Source organism: Ailuropoda melanoleuca, chromosome 7 (assembly GCF_002007445.2).
Source record: "Ailuropoda melanoleuca isolate Jingjing chromosome 7, ASM200744v2, whole genome shotgun sequence".
Classification (NCBI taxonomy): domain Eukaryota; kingdom Metazoa; phylum Chordata; class Mammalia; order Carnivora; family Ursidae; genus Ailuropoda; species Ailuropoda melanoleuca.
In genome coordinates this window covers 35,535,936-35,559,271 of record NC_048224.1, presented here as the reverse complement: position 1 = coordinate 35,559,271, position 23,336 = coordinate 35,535,936, and the positions used below count along the sequence as shown (strand labels likewise).

The 23,336-nt window shown below is 43.0% G+C and overlaps 1 protein-coding gene and 2 long non-coding RNA genes across 4 annotated transcripts in view; 2 read left to right on the top strand and 1 right to left on the bottom strand.

Moving 5' to 3' along the window:
• ZNF462 (zinc finger protein 462) overlaps positions 1-23,336 on the bottom strand; it is a 130,533-nt gene that overhangs the window by 3,420 nt on the left and 103,777 nt on the right. Inside the window, 2 exon segments of the mRNA XM_002916448.4 lie at positions 3,203-3,335; positions 17,494-17,717. Coding sequence (XP_002916494.4) covers positions 3,203-3,335; positions 17,494-17,717 — 357 coding nt within the window.
• On the top strand, positions 1,828-13,351 carry LOC117802996. 2 transcript variants are annotated; one of them, XR_004626526.1, is made up of 7 exons: positions 1,828-1,959; positions 2,059-2,151; positions 5,059-5,143; positions 5,515-5,626; positions 7,516-7,579; positions 7,878-7,995; positions 13,295-13,351. It is a non-coding gene; the product is annotated as an uncharacterized LOC117802996 (long non-coding RNA). The 2 variants fall into 2 exon arrangements; XR_004626527.1 differs by lacking the exon at positions 13,295-13,351 and adding an exon at positions 11,950-12,081.
• On the top strand, positions 13,364-17,498 carry LOC117802997. The gene is made up of 3 exons (XR_004626528.1): positions 13,364-13,499; positions 16,232-16,453; positions 17,350-17,498. It is a non-coding gene; the product is annotated as an uncharacterized LOC117802997 (long non-coding RNA).

The following is a 23,336-nucleotide window of genomic DNA, read 5'->3' as shown; positions in this document are numbered from 1 at the left end:
TGCCTTAATCTTTAGCACAAAAAGCTATGTGAATGGGGCCAGTTTTAACAAAAGATGAAACATTTTCTCACAAATTAAGAAGATCACCACACAAGCCATTAAAAATAATTGCACAGACTATCTTCCTTGATTCTTTTCATTGGAAATGAGACAGCACCATCTGCTCTGCGCATTAATTCCTTAGCAGGGATTATCTTGGGCAAGAAATCAACAGAATGCCTTCCTGACTCCTCCCAACTGCATAATGAGAGGGGGTGGGGAAGATTCTGCTTGGGTTAATTTTGATTTCTTCATGCCTGGCTTCTTCCCTTTCAAATTCCCTCTGAGCTGCCTAGGCAGGGCCTGCAGCGTGGATGCGGTCAGTCTCCTCTCCAGTTCCCGTGTTGGAAAGGGTACGGGGACTGGGGGAGCTACAAGGACATGAGCCCCCCGGACTGAGTGTGTCTGATGAAAGTCTACATTGCCAACGAGGGGCATGCTCCTGGCACATTTGCTCCTTTACCCTTAGGAAACATGAAACCAGTCATCTATTCTTTCCAATGGCTCATGCTGTTTCTTCCTCAAAGGAGGAGGCCAGTCATTACCTGTCACACATCAAATAGCTCTCCATCAGCCCTGAGAGCTGCACTAAAGCCACCTCCCGCTCTACTCCTAGAAGACAGACCGTCTGGCAAAAACACCCCGAGGCTATTGTGTGCCATTTCTTCTTGTTGGCAAGAATATACCTAGATGGTGGAAAATTGATTCAAAGGAGATGAGACAAAGGAGGCTGTTCTTTCAAGAATCGCGAGGGGGATGGGGGTGCAGGCTTGTAAAGCCCATTAGCATCACCAGAAGTTACTCATGTAAATCCCCTACCCTCAGAGAGAGGAATACATGCTCCTACACCCCAAGACTTTTTTCCCCCATGTGGTTAGGCTCATGAATGTGGATTCTGCACTTTCTGGTGAGAAACAATCAGATACCATGAAATTCTTTCCAGTCAAACCGAACTGGTCTGATGCCCCAGTGCCCATAAGAAGGGGGTAGTCAAGCTGGGCAAGCAAGGGAATTTGCCTGGTGCCCCCCAATCCTTAACCGCCATCCATTTTTCTAATTTGCAATGCTTTCATTTTGGAGGAATCACAGAGGAGGGGAAGACTAAAAGGGGTTCTAGCCTCTGCCATGCTTATAACCTCTAAAATCATATGTGCTCAGCTTCAGAGATTAAAAAAAGTCATAGCATCCAACGAGGAATAATTTATTTCCTGGAGAGGAACAGCAGGGCACAGAGCATCATGAAGCAAAAGGAGCCTCTGTACCCTCTGTCAAAAGCATCCTCTTCCAGAGAACTCTGGTAACAGTGCACAGACGTTAAAGAATTCATCACTAAGAACATATTTGTGAAATGTTTAAAAAAAAAGAAAAGAAAAAGAAAATTAGGAACCATGCTTCCTTAGATCATAGCCATTTTCCTTGCAAGAAATGGATCACTATGGCCTCTTCTAATAAAAGTTGTAACTTTACAAGGGCAATCAACCTAGATGGTAGGATGTGTTCTTTGTCCCTTCATTTTTCAGGCTGACCATGGGCACGGGGGCTTTGCAGAATCAGCAGTCCCTGCTGCTGTCTTCCCTGGAGGGTGAGGGGCCCAAGTGGCCCCTCACATCGCAAACCTGTGGTCTCCTGCTATGGCGTCATGGTGGGAATGGAGTGGAAGTGGGGCAGGTCAGGAAAAAGAACAGGGAGAACCTTCAAGGGAAATGGCCGCCAAATAGGCTTTTGTCGGCCTGCAGACGGAGAAAGGAGGAAAAACAAAGATATTCTGCAGAAGTGCACCTCAGAGTGAGGCCTGAAGGGGATTCAGCGTTAGGTTCCCTTCCATGAAGAACATTCCACTGCCCAAAGGGCTGGGGAAATGGGATGTAGTGCAAAGAGATCTTGCCTCTGGAGCCAAAAGACCTAAATTCAGCCTCCAAGGTATGACGTTTTTTTTTCTTTCCTTTGAATGAGCTCTTGAATTTTCTGGGCCTTTATTTCCCCATTTATAAAATGATAATAACACCATGTACATTGCAGGGTTATCATTTATGTGGCAGTGGTTACTATGTTCCAGGAACTGGACTGGTGTCTTGTACATGATCTCATTCAAGCCTTCCACAGCTCTAAGAGGTAGGTGATATTATTGTTTTAGATGATAAATGCACATGGGATAAAATACTTTACCCGAAGTCACAGGGCTAGTTTAGTAGCATAACTGGGAGCCAAATCCAGGCAGGCCATCTGCAGAACACTTTACTTTACAGAAGATAAATGAAAGGGTCATATAAAACCCACCAACACTGGATCTGGCACATAAGGGAGCTCGATGCTGGTAACTAACATCATTCTTCTCATATCTATAATGTTTATTTTTCACGTTTGTTATCCATGTGCTTTTGATGAATCTGCAATAACTAACCTAACAGATCCCAAACCCATATTCTTATATGCACCATCCTGGGATTTCCACAATGTTCTATGTTGAACAATACAGAACACCAACTCTAGACCACATAAATGTATGCCTACAGCTAAACATACTTTTGAAAAACTTTATTTTGAAAGTAATTATAGACTCAGAGGAAATTGGAAAAATAGTACAAAAATCCCATGAAACGTTCCCTGCAAACACACAGCTGAATAAAAACTGTTGCCCTCTTTCTCCCAAAAAGCAAAAAGGGCAGCAAGGGGGTTAAGAAAAGGGTCAGGTAGAGGAACTTCTGGAAAAGCTCAGGGTTCAAGTCCTTTGCAGCCACCCACTGCCCCTCACACAGCCTCAATTTTACCCCAGCAGCGGCAATATTACCTAAGTTCTCAATGGGAAGTTCATTCACATTCCCCCATAGCTTTACAGTGTCTTTGTCTCACTGTCTGCCTGTCCTTACTATGAAGATTCCCTAGACACCAGTTTTCCTTATTAAAAACAAATCAGCCCCATATATTTTTTTAACAAACATATAGCTATAGTTAGAAAACGTCTGTTTTCCTTGGAGTTCCTTTAGCCGGTAACGGTTCACTAAGACATGGCCCCTGACATGTTTCTTAAGTCAGTCTGTTCTGCTACTTAACTAAGAAGGATCATTCCTTCTGTTCCTGCTCCAACAAGCTTCTGCCTCCCTTCTGTCTCACCACGGACGTGCTAGATGCCATCTGGGCCTCTGAGGGCAGGGCTGAGACTAACCTCTGTCATCAGCCTTGCTGCTCACTTCTTCTTCCTTGTCGTCATCCTCACTGCTGGAGCTCTCCATCTTTTCCTTCATCTGTTCCAGCTGATCCAAGTTAACCCGTCCAACCAGTTCAAAATTACGGCTCACCTGAAAAAGGTCCAAACAAATAACAGAATCATGAACCACAGACCAAACAGGGCTCTCCCTGAGGGAGAGATCTTTCTACCACCATTTTCCCTTGACTGTGTTTTTGGAACCAGGACCAAACAACACCAGTGCCTAAGAGGCTCTTTTCTTCCCTTAGACTGCTCCAAAGGTGGATCTATCTTTTACCCCCATGTTCCAGCATTTTTAAAGGAACTCTGGACCTTCCTTACCAAATGCAGTAAAAAATACGAGCTCCGGTCAGCAGGAAATCAAAGTATCACAAAGCCTGGGGTATAGAGTAGGTGTCCAATAACACTTTTTGCGTTAAATTCAAAGATGTAACTTTTATAAACTACCAAAGTTTCAAATACCTCTGGAAGTGAAAAGGCTCTGTAAGTATCCTAAAAACTAGCATGAGTCACAGCCTTCTTCACCATGATGTGGGCTGCCCCAGCTTAGGCCAGATGACAACTGACTCCCGACTCCATAAATGGAAAACAACACTGTTACTGTGAGTGTTACTGTTTTTGAAGCTGACCATAACCTATCGATTAAGGCTGGGATTAACTGAGAAAAAATCTAGACGGGTAACCCCTAAAAGCCCTCTAAGTGTTAACTATGGCTGATTTTTACTTATGTAAAACGTGATTAGAGTAATGTGGGAATCCACACTTTCCTCCAAATAATGCCCAAGGGAAATAAAAATCCACACTAGGAAAACTTTGTAATGATGCTATGTTTAGGGGTCTCACATCAACAATAGCATAAAATTCACCTTCTTGACCCATCTATTTTCAGAATCTCTCCAGTTGTGTGCATAGAACTATCAGGAATGAAAGGTTAGCATGAACTCAAGCCAACAAAATGTCTCAAGCCAATCAACAGCAATGGGCTTATTCCTCTGTGGAAGGCACTGTGCTCCCCCTGTTGGGGGTCAGGAAAGGGACCCACAAAGATGAAGGAGACCCAGTCCTGGCCTCCAGAGGCTCCCAGTTTAGCTGAAGAGGCAAGGCGGACATCACTAATTAGATTCCAAGGTAGATTTCCATAGCTACCACAGTGGAGATAGAGCACATTGAGGGCACAGGAGAGGAAAGGGAGAATTTACAAGATAATCCCAAAATACTCTCTGGGACCAGACTGGAACAAAGACTTGCTGAGCACCACCAATTCCATATGCCTGGCAGATGGGAACATCGTCATCAACTGTGACAAATGGGAGGGAAAGAGACTCAGAGTACCAGGGCCAACAGACAGTCCTGTGAAAAGACTTAATATTGCCCCAACAACATCCTGTAGAAGGTAGGCAGCATTTAAAAGGAGAAAGAAAACTCAGGATAAGAGCTCTTTTAAAATGAGAGAAACGATGGATTGATCTAACTAGAATAACGCAGTCCAGGGAATCAGTTAACACTTGACTCTGAAAACAAGTCAACATGAGGGAGGAGAGAGATTTTTGTAGATCACAATACTAAGCACTCAGGGAAGGCAAGATCTTATTTTGGTCATTTGCAAAATTAATAAAAAATTAATAGACTGAGGTGCGAAGGAGGAAGAGTCGAGTTCAGAATCTTTATTTCTCCTTCCTCCCTCCTAGGAGTTCACAGTAACAGTCTTCGAGGAGCTTTTTGTTGGCAGCACCTGCCTATCTAGATTTATCTACTATGCCTCACTCCTACAGACCCATATTGACTTTTCTTTATTTGTTTTTATGACATAAAAGCAAAAAGAGCACAAGAAGCATGGACTTTGAAGTCTGACAGATCTGAGTTCAAGTTCAGAGTTTGCCATTAACCACGCGATTGTGGGTAAGTTGCTCCGTGTCCCTGTTCATAAAAGGGGATCAACGCACTACCTGAAACACAAGAGTTCCCCAAAATGTAGTTTCCTTCTCCTTTCTGGGAATGTGGCCTTTTCCAATTTTGGCTTTTGGAAACGCTTATAACAAGCATCGTAAATGCATATTTATGAAGTTATGTTTAGCCACAAAGTCTACACTTTAACCAAATAGCATTTATGATAAATATCTGAATAAAAGTTTTCTGGGTTGCCGGTTTTTCAGGAAAACGAGGCAAGGCTCCAATTTACCTAACTTTGTAATATGTGTGAAGTACACATCCTTAGGTGACCAATACAGAGAAGGGAGCCTTTTCTGACCATCTCTATTTCCCATCTCTAGCCGGAGCATCAGCAGGTGTGCGTAAGAGGCGTGAGGGGTGGCCTCTGCCAGGAAATGAAAACAACAAAACCAAGAAAGGTCAAAAAGAATCCTCAAATGCCTTCTTTAATCAGTACGTATTCATTCGTTCACTTATTCGTTCATTCATTCCTTCCTTCCACAATGATACCCCCACACCCCGGACTCCATGCAAGGTATAGGAGCCCCTGCTTCTCAAGAAACTCATGGTGACAGAAGGAGATCTGTCACAAAACCAAATGTTATTTTTTTCTTTTCCTCCTTCTGGTTTTTTTTTTTTTTTTTTTTTTTTTTGGGGCCTGTATTTGCCCATTTTCCCATCACCATCATCCCTTCGTTGGAAAACATTTTGGAATCTGCACAGTTTTAAAAGAGTACATGACATTTCCACGGTATGACGTTCATCCGGGGCTAACCCAGGATTTATGTGTCCTGAAGATTTCTAAAATCTTTGTTAGGTAATTAAAAGATTTAAAAGCAAAAACAAAAAATCTTGCTATTTAAGTAGAAGATTTTAAAATAAAAACCCTTTACAATGTTGGGTTCTAACTGAACTTCAAATCCCCATAAGCCATCCCATATTAATCTTAATACAAAAGGAAGACTCCTTGCTGCATTTATTTATTTATTTATTAGAGAGAGTGAGAGTGAGCTCATGTCTGAAAGCAAGTGCAGGGAGGGATGGAGGGAGAGGGAGAGAGAGTTTAGCAGACTCCTTGCTGAGCTCCAATGTGGGGCTCGATCCCATGACCCTGAGAACATGACCTGAGCTGAAACCAAGAGTCAGACGCCGAACCAACTGAGCCACCCAGGGGCCCCCTCTTTGGGGCATTAAAAAATTTTTTTTGAACTATTATTTAGAATTTTAGCTATTTCTCAAAGGTAGTAGGACTTTATCATATTTCTTTTTTTTTTAAATAGTGATTTTAAAAATTGAGGCATAGTTAACATAGAATGTTATGTTAGCTTTGGGCATACCATACAGTGATTGGTTTCTACACTATGCTCTGCTCACCGCCAGTGTAGCTACTACCAGTCTATCACTATTACAGTACCATTGACTGTATTCCCCATGCGGTTCCTCTCCTCCCTGTGACTGACTCATTCTATGACCAGAAGCCTGTATGCCCCTCTCCCCTTCACCCACCGTGTCCATCCCCCACCACCCTCCTCCCTGGGAACCATCAGTTTGTTCTCTATATTTATGGGTCTGTTTCTGCTTGTTTTTTAGATTCCACATATAAGTGAAATCATTTGGTGCTTGTCTTTCTCTGTCTGACTTATTTCACTAGCATCATACCCTCTAGGTCCCCCCTTGCTGCACTATGGAGCCACCATCTCTTACCTGGAATAAGGCAAGCCTCCCCCTCTCCCAGCATCCCTTCTTGCCCCTTCTTGCATCTATGCTCCAGTGTGGTCTGAGAGTAAAAATAAATATGTAAATCCACTCATGTCAGTTTCTGCTTGCCCTGAGGATAAAATCTGAATTTCTCACCGTAGTTAGAAATGGCCAGCTATCTTCTTACCCTGGCCCACCTTCTACAGCCCACTGCTACCATCCTGAACTTCCTGATGTTCCCAGGATACGCTGTGCTCCTGACTTTGCGCCTTTCTCTGCGCATGCCACTTTGTCTGCCTGAAATTCCACTGCCTCGTTCACGCGGTGACTCCTGTCTTCCAGCCTTGCTTCCGTGTCACTACACCTGGGGGACCTTCCCTAAATTCCTTGTTGGTTAATTATCCTTACTCTATGCTTCCACCCTCTCCCCTCCCCTTTTATATATAACTCATCATACTCGGCGGTTCATTGTTTATGGCCTGCCGCCCCCACTGAACTAGCTCCATGAGGATAGCCAGCGTCTCTGTGTAGCTCGTTCACAGCTCCACGGCCAGCACGTGTCTCTGCTAGAGTTGGCGCTGCGCTCACCTGCTGCCGGCTGCATGCCGTCCTTCTAACTTAATAGCTCCTGCTTTCATATACAGGTCACAAAGACTGGAAAACAGAAAAAGCTTCAAGTCCAACTACCTACACGCAACTGTCAACAAGGTATTGTATTTCTGTAATCCTGTTCTCTCTGCATAGGTTATTTAATTGCTGTAATCATATTGAAAAACACAAGTGGGTATCCTGCTTTTTTAATGCCCGGCATGGTATAAATATCATTCTCTGTATAAATATCATTTTTAGTCTCTATATATGTATCTTATCAAGTAAATAATATTATAGTTTATCTGACTCCTCCCATAAGAGTTTAACTTTGGCTATTCCTGGCTTTTCACTATTAAAAATGCAGCAATAAATCTTACTGTATGTAAATTATACAGTTTCTTTCTTTCATGTTTAGCTTTAATTTTATAGGCTAGAATTTCCAGACGTGAAATTACAGGATCAAAGTCAAAGGCCGTGGACTTTTATTCAAGTTCCAATTGATGTCTGGGTTGGCTTCTCAAGTGAACACACCAGTAAGTTACTTTCTGGACCTGGAGGTTGGTGGGTAGCTGGTGCACAAGACTTATTGAGGGAAATTCACTTCTTTCTCTGGAGGCGCACAGAAATGTATTACCTTGTTTCCCAAAAGGCCCACAAGAGAGGGAGAAACAGCAAGGCTAAGAGTTTGAGATTTAGAACCTGGCTCCTCGCAGACTTTGGAAGGCAAAAGTAACCATACATGAGCTTGAAGGTTGGACTGTTCAAATATAATCTCTCAGACTATAAAGCTATATATAGTTCCTTATATCTCGTGAAAGTTATTTGTGATTGCCCGCAAACCCAAAGTCCCCTGTGAAGGCCACTCGCCCCTAAGAATGTGAATGAGGTGCCAGCAACAGCACGCTTTCCCCGTTAACGCAGGAGAGCTGGCGCTGTAAACCCTCCCGTGCTCACGCTGGATACTCAAGCTCCACAACTGTGTTTGTCTTTTTGTTTGTTGGTTTTTAACCATTCAGCAAAATGAATGAATTTCCCTAGCATATGAACGGATTTCCATACTTGAGGCTTATTCTACAGGGAGAAGCATCCATGATTTACAAATACTACCAAGTTGAACATGCATTTTCATACTATGGTGGCAAACCCAGTCTTACAGGAAAGACCGGTGCAAACCTGCTGGCTAACGAAGGCAGGAAATTGGACAACCCTGTCCGCAGATTACTTAGCAGACATTAAATGGGGGAGACTGTGATCCAGAAGAATCCCTCCATGTTTCCAGAGCTTGCCCTGCTTCTCACTTAACACCCGTACCTTCTAAAGGGACATGCTGTCAGGCTGCGCACATCACCTAATATTGTCTGTTCGTGTGAAAAAGGCCAGAGTGAACATCTTTACTTCCAGAAAAAGTGACACCAGAGAACACGGAAAAACTGCCTCTTACATCAGAAATGCCCATCTTGGGCCCACACCGAGGATATGTAGCGCTGCAAAGATTTTAAAGGCCTAAAAGCACGGGCGAGCAAACTCTCTGCAGAGGGCCAGAGAAGCAGGTACTGCAGGCTTTCTGGACTGTCTAGTTTCTGTCACAGCTCCTTACCTGCTGCCGTAGCTTGAACGTGGCCACAGACAGTACGGAAATGGATGAGCATGGCTGTGTTCCGAGACCACCGCATTTACGGACGCTGGAGTTTGGAATTCATATAATTTCAAGTGTCATGAAAGAGTACTCTCTTGATTTTCTTCAACCATTTAAAAATGTCAAAACCCTTCTTAGCTGGTGGGCCACAGAAAAATGGGCAGGTGGCCGGCTTTGGTCCATGAACCAGAGTTTGCCAACCTCTGACTACCAGGTGGGCTACCCAGCGATCTTTGCCTATCTTTGAAAGTCAGAATGAATGAAATCAGAGAGGAGAAAGCAAAGCATTGTCTCTATGATTTCATATAGGAAGAAGACGGTCAAGGGTGCAGGTAAAAATCTTGAATTCTCGGATCAGAGCATTTCGACCAGAGCTCCTGTAAAAGCTTCTAGAAGGGATATTCAGCTAAGCATATGAAAGTTCTATGGGAGATAAGCCACGACACCATATCTGCTGTGCCCTGTGCTGCCGTCCTACTTGGGAGACACCTTGTCAAGCACTTATCATGCTGCCTTGTGGTTCTTTTTTTAAGCTTGTGTCCCCTCCTTGCTTATAAACTCTTCCAAGGTAGCAAGTACTTCCTATTTAGCTTTATATGCTCACTGTAGAGTATAAGATCGGTCATCTCATTGACATACAAGAAATGTTGTTTGAATTTACTGGTAACATAAAAACCATGGGAGATCATATAGTATAAAGAATTTCATAATGCTGTACCCAACGATAAAAATTTGCTTGCTACTAAGAATAAAACTGGACATTTTCTAAAAGATTTTGTTTTCGTTCTTACCAAGTAGCCATCACGTGCCAAAAATTAATCCAGTTGTTTTCACATGGATCACTTAACTTTTATGAGAGATATGTGTTACCTTCCATAATTGTAGATGAGGAAAGCAACGCAAAAGAAGCTAAGTGATAAAGCCAGGATTAGAACTCACATCTTCATATGACAAGGCTCCAGCTTTCCCCATTACAATGCAAATCATCTGTAGAAATGCAAAATTACTTATGAAATATGTAAAAATTACCCACAGGATACCAACTGAACACAAGAAGGCGGCAGAAAAAAGTACTGTGACTATAATGTTGCAAAATTCGATGGAATAGAGGAGTATCCTGTGAGAATTTTTCTTCAAAATAAAAACCTTTCTAAGAATAAGAATAAAGACTGGAAAAGTACCCAGGAGGGTATAGAGCACAGAGGTCAAGGAGAATATCTGTCTTCTTTTGTAATCACTGAGTCAGAAGCAGAAAACATGCTTCTGCCAGACCTAACTTAGCAGAAGCCCAGACAAAAACCAAGTCATTTTGAGCATCTCAGGATAAGCGTAGTCACAAGTACTCAAGAAAGCCCAGTGAAAGGGATCATTAAAAAGTCACAGAATTCTGTTGCTGGCCAACTGAGCTGTCGCCAATCTCCTGAACTTGAAATCCAGAGGGCAAAAATGTGGATGGTGCTGCTACATCTTGCTTATATGAACAAACAGGGTACTTAAAATTTCCCATTTTAAAAGTGATTTCAGATATTGATTTATTTAGAAAATAGCTACCGATACTTTATTGCCTGCAGGGTACTCTGACTAGATTTTGGAAGAAAAGACAGATAAATAACATGGTTTCCATTTTAAGGACGTTGCATCCAATGGCACGACAGAGACTTGTTAAGAGTTAAGTGGAAGTTGAGGTAGGATGAAATAAGTGCCTCGAGAGAAAGAACAGTCCTATGGAAGCTTTGGAAGCAGGAGCAGTTCGCTTTGGAGAGTTTAGTGGACAGTTTCAGAAGTTACAGGCAAAGAACATCTTCAAATGTCTACTCTTCTGAAAAATACCATGTGAGGTGCGGCCAGGCACATCCAGCCTTCTTGCTCCTCTACTTCTGATCTCCAAAATCCATGGAAGAAACAGGGACTGTGGCTGACAAATCAAGAAGCAAGACGACTTCCTAGAGGGGAAAGCAAGAGCTCGAGTGATGTTGTCTTCAGGAGAAACCCCCGGCTTGCAGGAATCCTCAGAGTCGCTCAAGATAAAGCTGCTGGCACTCAGTTTCAAAATTAAACACAATCCAACACAATCCAAAAAAAATGTGGCCAAAGGTGTGTTTTATGACTTGGAATCAAGGGAAGGTTCTTTTATTTCCCCTCATTTCCTTTGCTGGACACACATGTTCTAGGTGACTCCTCTGCCACCGTGGATTTCACTAGTCCAGAAACCGGAACAATTTCACTGGCATCACTAAAATGCTGGTGATGCCCCCTGAGCTTAATGTGCTGCTGCTGCCCCCAAACTGGCAAAAAGAGTAAGAGATACAAGTTCCTTCGAGTTTGGCCGCCTGAGGCTCCATTTGTATACAAAATTAAAAACATTTCAAAGTAAATTCAATTAGTGAATGTGTATTGCCTGAATAGACTATCCTTCTAAATTTAATATAGTGAACATGACAATTTTATGAGCAAACCAAGTTAGAGATAATATATTTTTATGTTCCTTAAATTAGCAAAGAGACTTCAGAACCATAAAGAACACTAACAAGGTACCATATATACTTACAAACTTTCTTTAAAAAAAATGTGTTTTTTAAATGTGAGAAGTTCAAGGTTTGTTTTTTTTTCTTCATGACTTTAAGGTTCTTAAAAATCTTGTCTTCATCTCTCACCAGCATTACTAATAACTGGTGCTACTGATATAGGACTTCATTGTGTGTGTGAGGGTGGGAGGGAGGGAAGGAATGGAGGAGGGAGGGATTGAAAGCACAGAGAGCAGTCCATCTCTAGAAGACCTAGTGAGATTGAAAAAAAATGGAACTGAAGGATGAAAAATAAAATTTTAAATAGCCTGTACTATTTACTTTAGATTCCAAGAGACTGCAAGTGAGTCTTCGGTCACTGGTGCGAAGATAAAGGTCTAGAAGACAAGAGGCTGTGTGTCACGTACGGAATGAGGGCTGCTGTCTTCCCTCTTCTGCATGGCAGTGTGCATCAGAGCAGTTGGGAATTTGGTTCTTAACTAGAAGGGTATTTGGCTTCAAGGATCCTTCCTGCTGTACCACGATTCTGTCCAGTCTGTGAACGATACAGTGTGACAACTTGAGAGACATTCCTGAGGTCTCCAGGCTTTGCAGGCAAGAATTCAGAAGTCCAGCTTTGGCTATCCAGTTCTGTTTAATAATATCCTTTGATGGAAAACACATCCCACAGTGTCTCTTAGTTTCTTCTATAGATTCCCTCCACCACACAAAATCACCTCATGCTATTAGTGGAAGAATATAATGAGCAAGACACTCAACACACAGTCTTGCTGGGGGGGGCGGGCGGGGAAGTAAACCTTAATTTAGAACCAATGGCTAAGACTACTGCACACTTTATTTTTGGCGGTTTACACAATAATCTGGATCTCTGGCATCTTGTAGATCGATCTGTTCCCAGGATCAGGTTTATCAAAAAAACCCCGCAGGAAATTAGCATTTATTGAGGACCTACTATATGGGTCAGGTCCTGGGAAACTTGCATCTTTTAGGTATGAGGTGTAATTTGCTCACCATAAAAGTCATCTGTTTTAAAACAGTTCAGTGAGTTTTAGTAAAGGTATGCATTTGTGCAACCTTCACCACAATCTGGTTTAAGAATTCTTCTCTTAGAGAAATTCCCTCATAACCTGTGCAGTCCATCTCCCAACCTCCAGCCCCAGGCAACCTCCAACCTGCTTTGTCCCCACAGTTTTGCCTTTTCTAGAAATTGCATGTAAATGGAATCATATAATATGTGATCTTTTGTGTCTAGCTCCTGTCTAGTTCACATGATGTTCTTGAGAGGGTATCCATGTTGTTCCTTGTTATCAGTAGACTCATTTCTTTTTATTGATAAGTAGTATCCCATTGTATGGATATAGCACATTTTGTTTATCTGTCCACTTTACATGGAAGTAGACTTGCTGGATCAGATGGTAAGTGTGTGTTTAACTTTTAAACAAATTGCCAAAATGCTCCCAAGTGAATCTGCCATTTTACATTCCTACCAGCGCTGTATGAGATTTCCAGTTTCTCCACATCCTTGCCAACACTTTGGCACTATCAGTCTTTCTTAATTTTAGCCGTTCTCACAGGTGACATCTTACTGTTTTATTTTGCATTTCCCTAATGATGAATCTTACCGAGGCTTTTTTTTTTTTTTTTTAAGATTCTTATTCATTTATTTGACAGAGAGAGAGCACAGTAGGGGCAGCGGCAGGCAAAGGGAGAAGCAGGCTCCCCGCTGAGCAAGGAGCCTGATGCAGATCCATCCCAGAACCCTGGGATCACCACCCAAGCTGAAGGCAGACGCTTCACCGCTTAACCAACTGAGCCACCCAGGCGTCCCACCGAGCCTCTTTTCATGTGATCATTTCCCATTTCTGTATCCACACAGGTAAAGTGTCTATTCACATTTTTTTCTCATTCTTCATTGAATTTTTACCTTCTTACTATTGAGTTGTAAAAGTTCTTTATATATTTTGGTTAAAAACCTTTGCTAGATAATTACTTTGCAAATATTTGCTTCCAATTCGTTGCTTGCCTGTTTTCTTAATAGTGTCTCCGAAGAGCAAAAACTTGTTTGATGACATCTAATTTACTCATTTTTCTTCTTTCAATGTCCACAGCTTTTGAATCCTAAGAAAATTTCTCCTAACCCAAGGGAGATTTCCTACTCTTTTTCCGAAAGTTTTATGGTTTCAGTTCATACACTGAGGTTTATGATCCATTTTGATTTAATTTTTGTGTTAGGAGTGAATTAAGGGTCAACGATCATTATTTTGCATGTGGATATCCAGTTGTTCAAGCACTATTTGTGGAAGAACTGTCCTTTTCCCTATTATCTTGGAACCTTTGGTTAAAAAAAAGAAACTGACCACATCGATGAGGGTCGCTATCTGGAGTTTTTCTTCTGCATCCCTGACCCATGCATCTGTCCATATGCCAATACCACATGCTCGGGAGTACGACAGCTTCAGGGAAGTTTTGAAATCAGGAAGGGTGAAGTCCTCCAAGTTTGTTCTTTTTCCAATCTGTTTAGGCCATTCTAGGTCCTCTGCATTTACATGTTAGGATCAGTGTGTCAACTTCTATTAAAGAAGAGAGATTTTGACAGAGATTCTGCCGGCTCTGTAGATCAACTTGGGGAGAACTGCCAATACTGGGTCCTCTCATCCAATACAGTACATGTTGCATTAACTTAGTTCTTTTATTTTTCTCAGCATTCTGTAATTTTCAGTGTACAGCTTTCACAGTTCCTATGTTAAATTTATTCTTTAATATCTTATTCTTTTTGATGTTACTGTAAATGAAATTAATCAAATCTCATTTTCAGATTTCCATTTCTAGTATGTAGACATGGAATTGATTTTTGCCTATTGACCTTATGCCCTGCAACTTTGCCAAACTCACTAATATCCTTGTAGCTTTTTTTTTTTTTTTAATACAGATTACTTAGGATTTTCTATGTACAAAGGTCACCTTGGCTGTGAACGCCAAGTGGTCTCATTTCTTCCTTCCAGTTCTTACACCTTTCATTTCTTGTTCTCGCCTTATAAGGGTCCTTGACATTTTTTTAAAAAGATTTTATTTATTTATTTGAGAGACAGAGAGCAGGAGTGGTGTAAGTGGCAGAGAGAGAGGGAAAAGCAGGCTCCCCGCTGAGCAGGGAGCCAGACTTGGGGCTTGATCCCAGGATCCTGAGATCATGACCTGAACCAAAAGCAGCTGCTTAACCAACAGACTGAGCCATCTAGGCACCCTGGTCCTTGACTTTTATTTGGATTATTAGCAAACTTCACTTTAGCTCATTGTACAATGACACTCTTATACCCCTTTCATAAATGCTGAAATCATCCCAATAAATGACAGTTTTTCACCAGTGTATGTCACTGCCTCCCAGTCAAAACTTTTGTTTCAGCAGCACTGCTATCCTTATTTATAAAATAGTGTTTGGGGGCACCTGGGTGGCTCAGTCAGTTAAGTGTCTGTCCGCCTTCGGCTCAGGTCATGATCCCAGGGTCTTGGGATCAAGCCCCGCATCAGACTCCCTGCTCAGCGGAGAGTCTGCTTCTCCCTCTCCCTCTGCCCTTCACCCCCACTCATGCTCTCTCTTTCTTGCTCTACTCTCTCTCTCTCAAATAAATAAAATCTTTAATAGTGTTTGGATAGTTATTTTAAAAATTCTAAATACATTTTGTACTCCTCATTTAGAAACAAAGAACTAGAAAGTAGGAAAAAGAAAGTGCTGCCATCAGTAATAAGAACAAGTCTCATGAACTTAACAACAATTGAGAGCACGATGAAGATCATTACACATGCTGGAAGGGGCAATTCTTTAGCCTCAATTAGGTGCTCACTGGACTTAATAAGCTGGTCAACCATGAGAAAGAGTAAAATTAAAGAACATAATATGGCATAGTGAAAATATAACATCAAAGACCGTATCTAAGATGCAAGGTATAATTATTGATTTTTAAATATATTTTAGTTCTTTGGGAACCTAACTGCCTTTCTGATGGGTACCATAGCTCAATTCGTAAGCAGACTGAGGAACACCTTGGGTCTCACCAAAGTGTGGGATATACCAGGACTTTGTTTAATCTCACACAACTTCTAAGAAAGATAAAACGATTCCCATTTAGAAATCAGAAAATAGATAAATTCAAGTAACTTGCTGAAGTTGTATAGTAAGCAGTGGAGACAAGATTCAAACTCAGGTCCGTTTGGTTCCAAAAGCTCTAAATTGGGGCCCTCTTTATTGGAGCAACCCGTTGCCCTGATGGGTATCGTGAAGCCCCTGGTTCCACGCATGTATGGTTCTAACATTCTCACCAGTGACTCACAGCAACTGTGTAACAACGGGAGAAATTATCTTCCTGGTTTGCGCGCTCCCAAAATACCAGCCCAAAGGCTTGAACACTATAATAAAGAGATCAGAAGTGGTTACATAAATAAGATCCATGTGCATAAACGCAGAAAGCTTGGTTTGAAATAGATGAGTGATTATCCTTTGAGTTTGGGGGCAGAGATGCCCAGGAAGTTTGACTAAGAAAGGCTATGAAAATTTCTCAGTGAGGTAAACTCAGGCTTTTCTTCTCTGCTTTCATTTTTGGGCCGACACATTAGAAAATGAATGCATTCCAAGCAGAAAAGTAACCACGAATCCATTTCATTGTGGATGGGTGACAGACCTCAGCCTTCTCTCTCGACACCCCGGAGAAAAATTCTAACCCTTGGGTGCAGATGATTTGGACTAAAGTCTTGATAAGCTGGATATGCAAGGCCAGAAAAGAGGAGGACGACACAGAGCAAAGATAAACAACTATCGAAAGCCCTTCTCATTGTGCTGTAAGTAAACACTCCCTCAATATTGTGGATTTTTGGGTTTATTAGAAAACATTTCAATTGGCTTTTTTTCGGGAAACTAATACAAATTATACCTCCTCGGGACTCTGGGCAATCCACGAAATCAGAAGCAAGCATCTCAATTCCCCCATATACCAAATAAGCTCTCTGAAGCTGCCCTATAGGATTCTGCCTTCTGATCAGCAGACCTTTGGAAGTGAAGTGTTTTTTCCCACAAACCCTTTATTTTAGGTCAGGTACTGAACTATTGTTTATCAATCCTCTTCCCTAAGTAAGACACGTCTTTTACAGCCCTTATAGTGTTTAGACACGAATAGCAAGGTTCTGGAAAATCTCTGTAGTTAGCAAAATACTGGAAATGACCTACATGGTTGAGGGACAAGGTGGCTGGCTATCAGAACAAGGGCCAGCAACTTCGGGTCCCCAGCCTGCCGCCTACTTCCGTAAATAAAGTGTCACTGGGACACAGCCATGCCCGTTCATTTATGTCTTGTCTGTAGCTGCTTTCTTGCTATAAAGGGCAGAGGTAAGTGGTTTCCACTGGGACCATCTGGCCTGCAAAGCCTAAAATATTGACTATCTGGTTCTTTACAGAAAAAGTTTGTCGATTCCTTTGACGATATGTTTAAAATAGCATGGAAAAATATTCCTGTTGAGTAAAAAAAAAAAAAAAAACCAAACCAAAAAAAAAACTTTTTTAAAGGATGACACAATAGTTCGTATGTGGTATCATCAGAATTATGAAGAACAAGGGGAAATGGGCAGAGATAAAAAATGCTAAGCAGGTGGATTTGGGCGGGAGCACTAGGGGTGATTTTCCTTAGCCCCATCTCTGTGTTCCAGTTTTCTAAAATGACCTCTCATTTCTTTCATCATAGAAAAAAAGGAACTGCACTTGCAACATTTAGTCCACGTCTCTGACTCGCCCACAGCGGGCATGACCACACTGAGCTCCGTCTCCCCACCAGGACTGTCCCCACAGGGGTGCCGAGGGTCGGACGCAAGAAGACCCGTCCAGGTACCTTATGCTCGTCCCGCAGGTGGCTGTCCAGTTCCTCTGTGTGCTTGGTCTCATAGTAGCAGAGCTGGCATTTGTAAGGTTTTAGTTCATTGTGCTTTTCTATGTGTTGCTGGAGGCTCTCGTCACTGGAGCAGGTGAAGGTACACTTATCACAGCGGAAAACTACTCCCTGCAAGTATTTGGACAGTTTGGAACGGCACACTTCGATGGGGACAACTCGCTCTTCTGTGGAAACAAATTGAATGGAAAGATGGAAATTTTTACTGATGGTCAGCACACACTCTGTCTTTGGAATAGAGGAAGAAACTCAGCCGGTTTTGCTACCTCTCACGGGTCTGTGTCTGTGAACTCACATGCACGCTATCCCTCCCTCCATTCCCCAAAAGGCATCTTCCTCTGGTACAGGTAAGAGTTTGTAAGACCAAAACCTCTTGGTGTACTTAATCCCCAGAAAGATCTTTACACCGAGGTGGGCAGGCTGAAATCAGGTGCTTGTTAATTCCTGAATGGAGGTGGCTAAAGGAAGGGACGAGAATGGTGGCCACATTTTACCCACAGTAATGATAACTGACAGCAACCATTAGCACTTTCCAGTTCCTCCGTATGTGCTAGTTGGGCTGGATCTAGAGATGTCCCTAAGTAGAAAGGGAACAGACAGTTCCCTAAGCCCCTGTGTGCCCCAACGGTGCACCTTCCTGGCGACTCTCTTAGGCTGGAGGTATTCCTGTTTTTACAAATCAGTAAAGCGAGGAATGGGGCTCTTAGTAACTTTCCAAAGGTCACAGAGGTTGTAATTGGCCCAGTTGCGATCTGTATCCCCACCTGTCAAGAAGGAAAACCTTTAAGTCCCACTGTTTCCAGTTCCACTCGTTTCCCCTTCCGAGATGTTCCCAAGGAGATGGTTTTCCTGAAACCAAGGGACTCTCTCATCTAATAACAAATCTAAAAACAAAGGACCTGTACGTTTTCATTCACTAAAACTCCAGCTCTAACTAGGAGAAGCTCACAAATGAAACGGCTGCGGGCAACATTCGGGATGGGGGGGGGAGGTGGGGGTGGCATGGGAGATAGGGAGGATTTGTGCCTTTTCAGACAATCTGTAATCTGATTGTCACAAGGGAAAAAATAAAAGAGAGAGAGAGGATTTGGGTGCTTTTCCCATTAACATACCAAATGCTGTAGGGCTGGAAATGCGTGTGCTTGTTTATTTTGCACTCTCTCACCCTTGTGTTTAACTGCTCAAATTAAATTTCACACCAGTCTGCCCAGAGTATCGGCGCACGCGCCAGATATCCATAACTGGGATAAAATTAAAATCTGTGCTATTTATGCAAGGATCAAATATAGCGTGTGTTTTCCTGCTGTGTCTGGATTTCAGAAGACTCTGGAAGTTTACAAATGGACGCACACAACATATACTTATATTATTTAGAAACAGCAATGTATTATTAAGTCAAGAAAGCGTGATTTATTCTCAGAGTCACTGAGTAGCAACGTTTCCAGACATCAGTGTTTTGTGCACTGATGCGGCTCTCCCTGCGAGCCCTCCCTTTGTTGTTGGCCGAGGCTGGCCCCTGGGGAATTCTCCCCACCCAAAGCCATGCCTTCGTCTCAGCCACCACATTCTCACTGCAGGGCGGTCCCTGCCTTGGGAGTCCTTGAATATGGCGATTAATTGGCCAGCAAAAGGCTGCCCAGAGGAAGCGTGGAAGGTGCTGTCTGCTACATACTCCCCGGAGCTCTAATGCATATGTTATTTTCCCTATACAAAGAGTCAGTCGCTTATTTAGAAATATAAATATTTTTAAACCAAAGTAGAGCAGACAGCTAAGAAACACATGATTATAATGTAATCCACACATTTTCTTAGAATAGCAAATGTTTAACAGTCTTCTAACCATTCAGTTCCATGGTTTGGTGTAATCGGAGGAAAAATGCTTTGGCATCAGCCAGCCGGAGCCTCAAGAAAGCCCAAGCTACGATGCTCTCCTCCTCGAGCCGGGGTTTCTCAACAGTAGCTCTACTGACATTCTGGGGGCTGTACTACACACTGCGGGGTGCTCCTGAGGATCCTTGGCCTCTAGCGACCATCTGCCATGGCACCCCTTTCCCAGCGGTGACAACCAAAAATACCGCTGGACAAAAGCACCCTGACTCTGGTCGATAACCAGTAATCTACACCAAGTGCCCAGCGTTACCTCCAGCCACTCTGGGTGGGACACGCGTGCAAGCCCGCACCCAAGCACGAGACGGGTACGGGCTGAACCCCTGGGACCGGCTCCTGTGCTTCAGGAGCTCAGGGGCAGTGCTGACATGCACTTTTCTTGCACCTTCCTTGAGACTGCACCACCCCCCTTGCGCTCTCTGTGTTGGCTCCCCCTTTGGATTGTGTCCTCTCAGGCTCTGGCCCATTTCGCACGCTCTGGTTCTGCTGCCCTCCGTGGAGATGGACCGCAGCTGGTGTACTAGTCCCTGTATCAGTGCCTCCAACATCTTGGAGACAGCCGTGCAGGCAGCCTCCAGTCTTCACTTGTCCCCGTAAAGAATCGCTTCTTTCAGACTGGTTTTTTTTTTTTTTAAATAGGCCTCCCTTTCAATTCCTCTACCACCTTGGTTAATTTTCTTTGCAGTTTCCAATTTCACTATGTGTGTCTAAGTGAATTTTACACAAAGTCCTGAGCACTCAAAATACTCTGGAGTTTAAATAATAATAATTCATGGAAATGACCACGGCGATTTACCAGGAGCTCACTCTGTTTCAAGCACTATTAGGCATTCTACCCTCACGGTTAACTTTTTATTCTCCTAAAAACTCTGCAAAGTCAGTTTTATTACCTTTACTTTACTGGTGTGGAAGCTGAGGACTGGCCTGCTGGACTCCTTCCTCAAAGTCATGCCTCTGGTTCAGAACAAAGTTGTGATCTGCACCAGGGCCCCCTTCCTTCATCCCCGAAAAGAACTCTCTTGGAATATCCGATCTGCATGCCGTTTATTTATAAGCCTTTGATTCCTAAAGATTTAAGAGTACCAAAGCTACAGGCATGTCGCAGGCAACCATTTCTATCTGAACTCCTTTCGAGTATTCTCTGAATCAGATAAGAGGTAATTTCCTGCTTACTTACTCTGAAACATAAGACTTCCCATTTCCAAACGAAGACATCATCAACATTCCAAGTCTCTGGGCTACATGGATTTTTACTAAGATATTCATTTTAGAAAAAAAAAAAAGTTAATTTTTCTCCTTTCTAAAAACATGGCTAACACAACCAAGATAAAAAACAAGACAGGCTTGGAAAGGCAGGCAAATCACGGACAGTGTTTTCTGAATGAGGTTATTCATTATTGAGGCAAGTCAAGGACATAAAGTTAGAGACTGGAACGTTTCCAGGTATGGATGGAGCCCTGTCTTGGCTACAGAAGCCCAGTGCTCAGGACTTTTTTTTTTCCTACGGAGGCAGCGACAACTGTGGGTCTTTCTTGACTTCACACCTCTCAAAATTACCTTGGGTAAGAAATCAAGGCTTGAATCACACTCATTGTGACTCAGCTTCCAAAGCTGGCTGCAAAAATATTATGACTTCACCAGTTTGACTACAAGATAGATTGTGTCTCTCATCTCTTCCTACTCAAAAGCCGCTTGGTGCTGCTGCTGGACATGAAACCCAGGAGGAATGCCCCACGGAAGCCTGCGGGAACTGAGGTGCAAGAGAGCCTAGAAGGGTGTGCTGTCAAACTCCTGGGTGATCAGTGGAAAAATCTGCCGAATTGCAACTACCAGGAGGGCGGAGGGTCACTTCTGCTCAAGACAGAGAAAAACCACATCACTGTGGAGTCCAGAATCACCAAGGAAAAATTCTTCCTGAAAGGCAAACCACAACACACTTGGGTTTCCTCCCCACAACATGCCAAGTCTGAACGAAGCAGGGAGAGATTTGGAAGTCATTCACGCCAACAAACTCCGTATGCAAATGATCCTGCTCAAGGGCTGAGACCCTCTTTGGGCCAAACCAAAGCCCCACCCATTACTTTTGGCCAAACGCGTGACAAAAGCTGAGTACTAGAAAGCCATTAAGAAAATAACAATAGTTTCTAAAAAACAATTATTCCAAAACATGACCATAAACGGATACACATAAATGTAAGGACAACAGGTCCTGGTAAGAAGTTATTAATTCTGATGTTAGCCAGGCTACCACCGTCAAGCCAGAGAAAGCTGGGAACCACACCTCTAATTCTAACGGGCAAAAGTATCTGGTGGGGATGGAAGGGAATGATTAATTTCACTGAATAAAATGAAAGGCTGGCGATCACACTGTAGCTTTTTTTTTTTTTCTCTTAAGAAAAGCGATACCGATCAGGTAAATTAAGGGAGATTAGTTTTGTTCCCAAAAGATATCCACCTTCAGGGTTCAGTTAAATTCAGTGTTTGCCCACGTATTGGGGTTATGGGCTGGGAAGCAGAAGTTTTAAGTTAATATGCCAACTGGAGACCAGCATCAGGGATTACAAAGTCTCAGAATTAAAAATATCTGGCAAAACTGTATTTCATCCCTGTAATTCAATCTGTACCCTATTTTCCAGGTGCACCATCAGTGTGCAAGGTACATACAGGCGAAGCCGTCTGTGCATGAGGCATCGTGCTTCCAATGATGGTGATACACTAATAAACTCAGTGGAAATGTACTCATGAAACTATTCCCTGTTCCCGGTCTCTCTTCCCATTAAGGTTCAAGGTCCTTCAGTGCACAGACCTTGCCTGACTCTTCATGACTGTATCCCTACAGCTTCAAACAATGCTAGCATGTAGTGAATGTTCAATAAATATCTGTTGCATTGAATGAAAATCCACCAAAAATCCTACCTCCAAACTTTTCCTTCAAAAAAAATCTTAGGGCTTCATTTTTCCCTTTCCAAACTGGTCCAATCATGGCCAATCTCACCAAATGTTGCTCTGACCTAAGTTCCTCAAAGAAATGGGTCTACCAATCCTTGGCTTCAATCTGTGCTACGCTGGTATTCATCAGGTACCCTGGTTTCCCATCTGTCTACTGTGTAAAGTTTGAACTCCTACAGTGGTATCCAAGCCCTGCCTAATTTGGCTGGAACACATTTTACCAGCCTTGCCCCCATTCCCTGCAGCCCCCCTCAGAACACTCGAACACCACTCTGTCAACACATCTTGCTCCCCACCTACCTAATTTACTTCCCCATGTAGTGGGTCCAACAGTGTCCCCCCGAAATTCAAGTGCACCTAGAACCTCAAAATGGGACCTTATTGAGACATAAGGTCTTTGCAGATGTAACTCGTCAGGATGAGGTCACAGTGGTTTGGGGTGGGCCCTAAATTCAATGAGTAGTACTCTTAGAAGGAGAGGAGAGGGTAGACAGAAGACACACACAGGGAAGACGGCCACGTGAGGATAGCTGCAGAGACTGGAAGGACGCAGCTATAAGGCAAGGATGTCAAGAGCCACCAGAAGCAAGGGAGGGCCATGGAAGGATTTCTGTCTGGAGCCTTCAGAGGGAACTGTCACCTTGATATCAGACTCCAGGCCCCAGAGCAGTGACCGTACACTGTTGTTTTAAGCCACCCAGGAAACTAATACACCCCAACTTCAATCTTCTTTGCCTGCTGAAATGTCATCACGGATCAGTTTGAAAGCCACCCTTCCACCACCTTTCTCTACCCCAAACACAAACAGCTGCCACCGTGAATCTCCTAGATACCCACCACTCACCACCTTACGGAGACGTAAGCACATGCTTCTTCTCCTGGAGGAGGGCGGGTCCTAGGTCTCACACGCCTCATCTTGCCCAAGAACCCAGCATAGTACGGCATGTCAC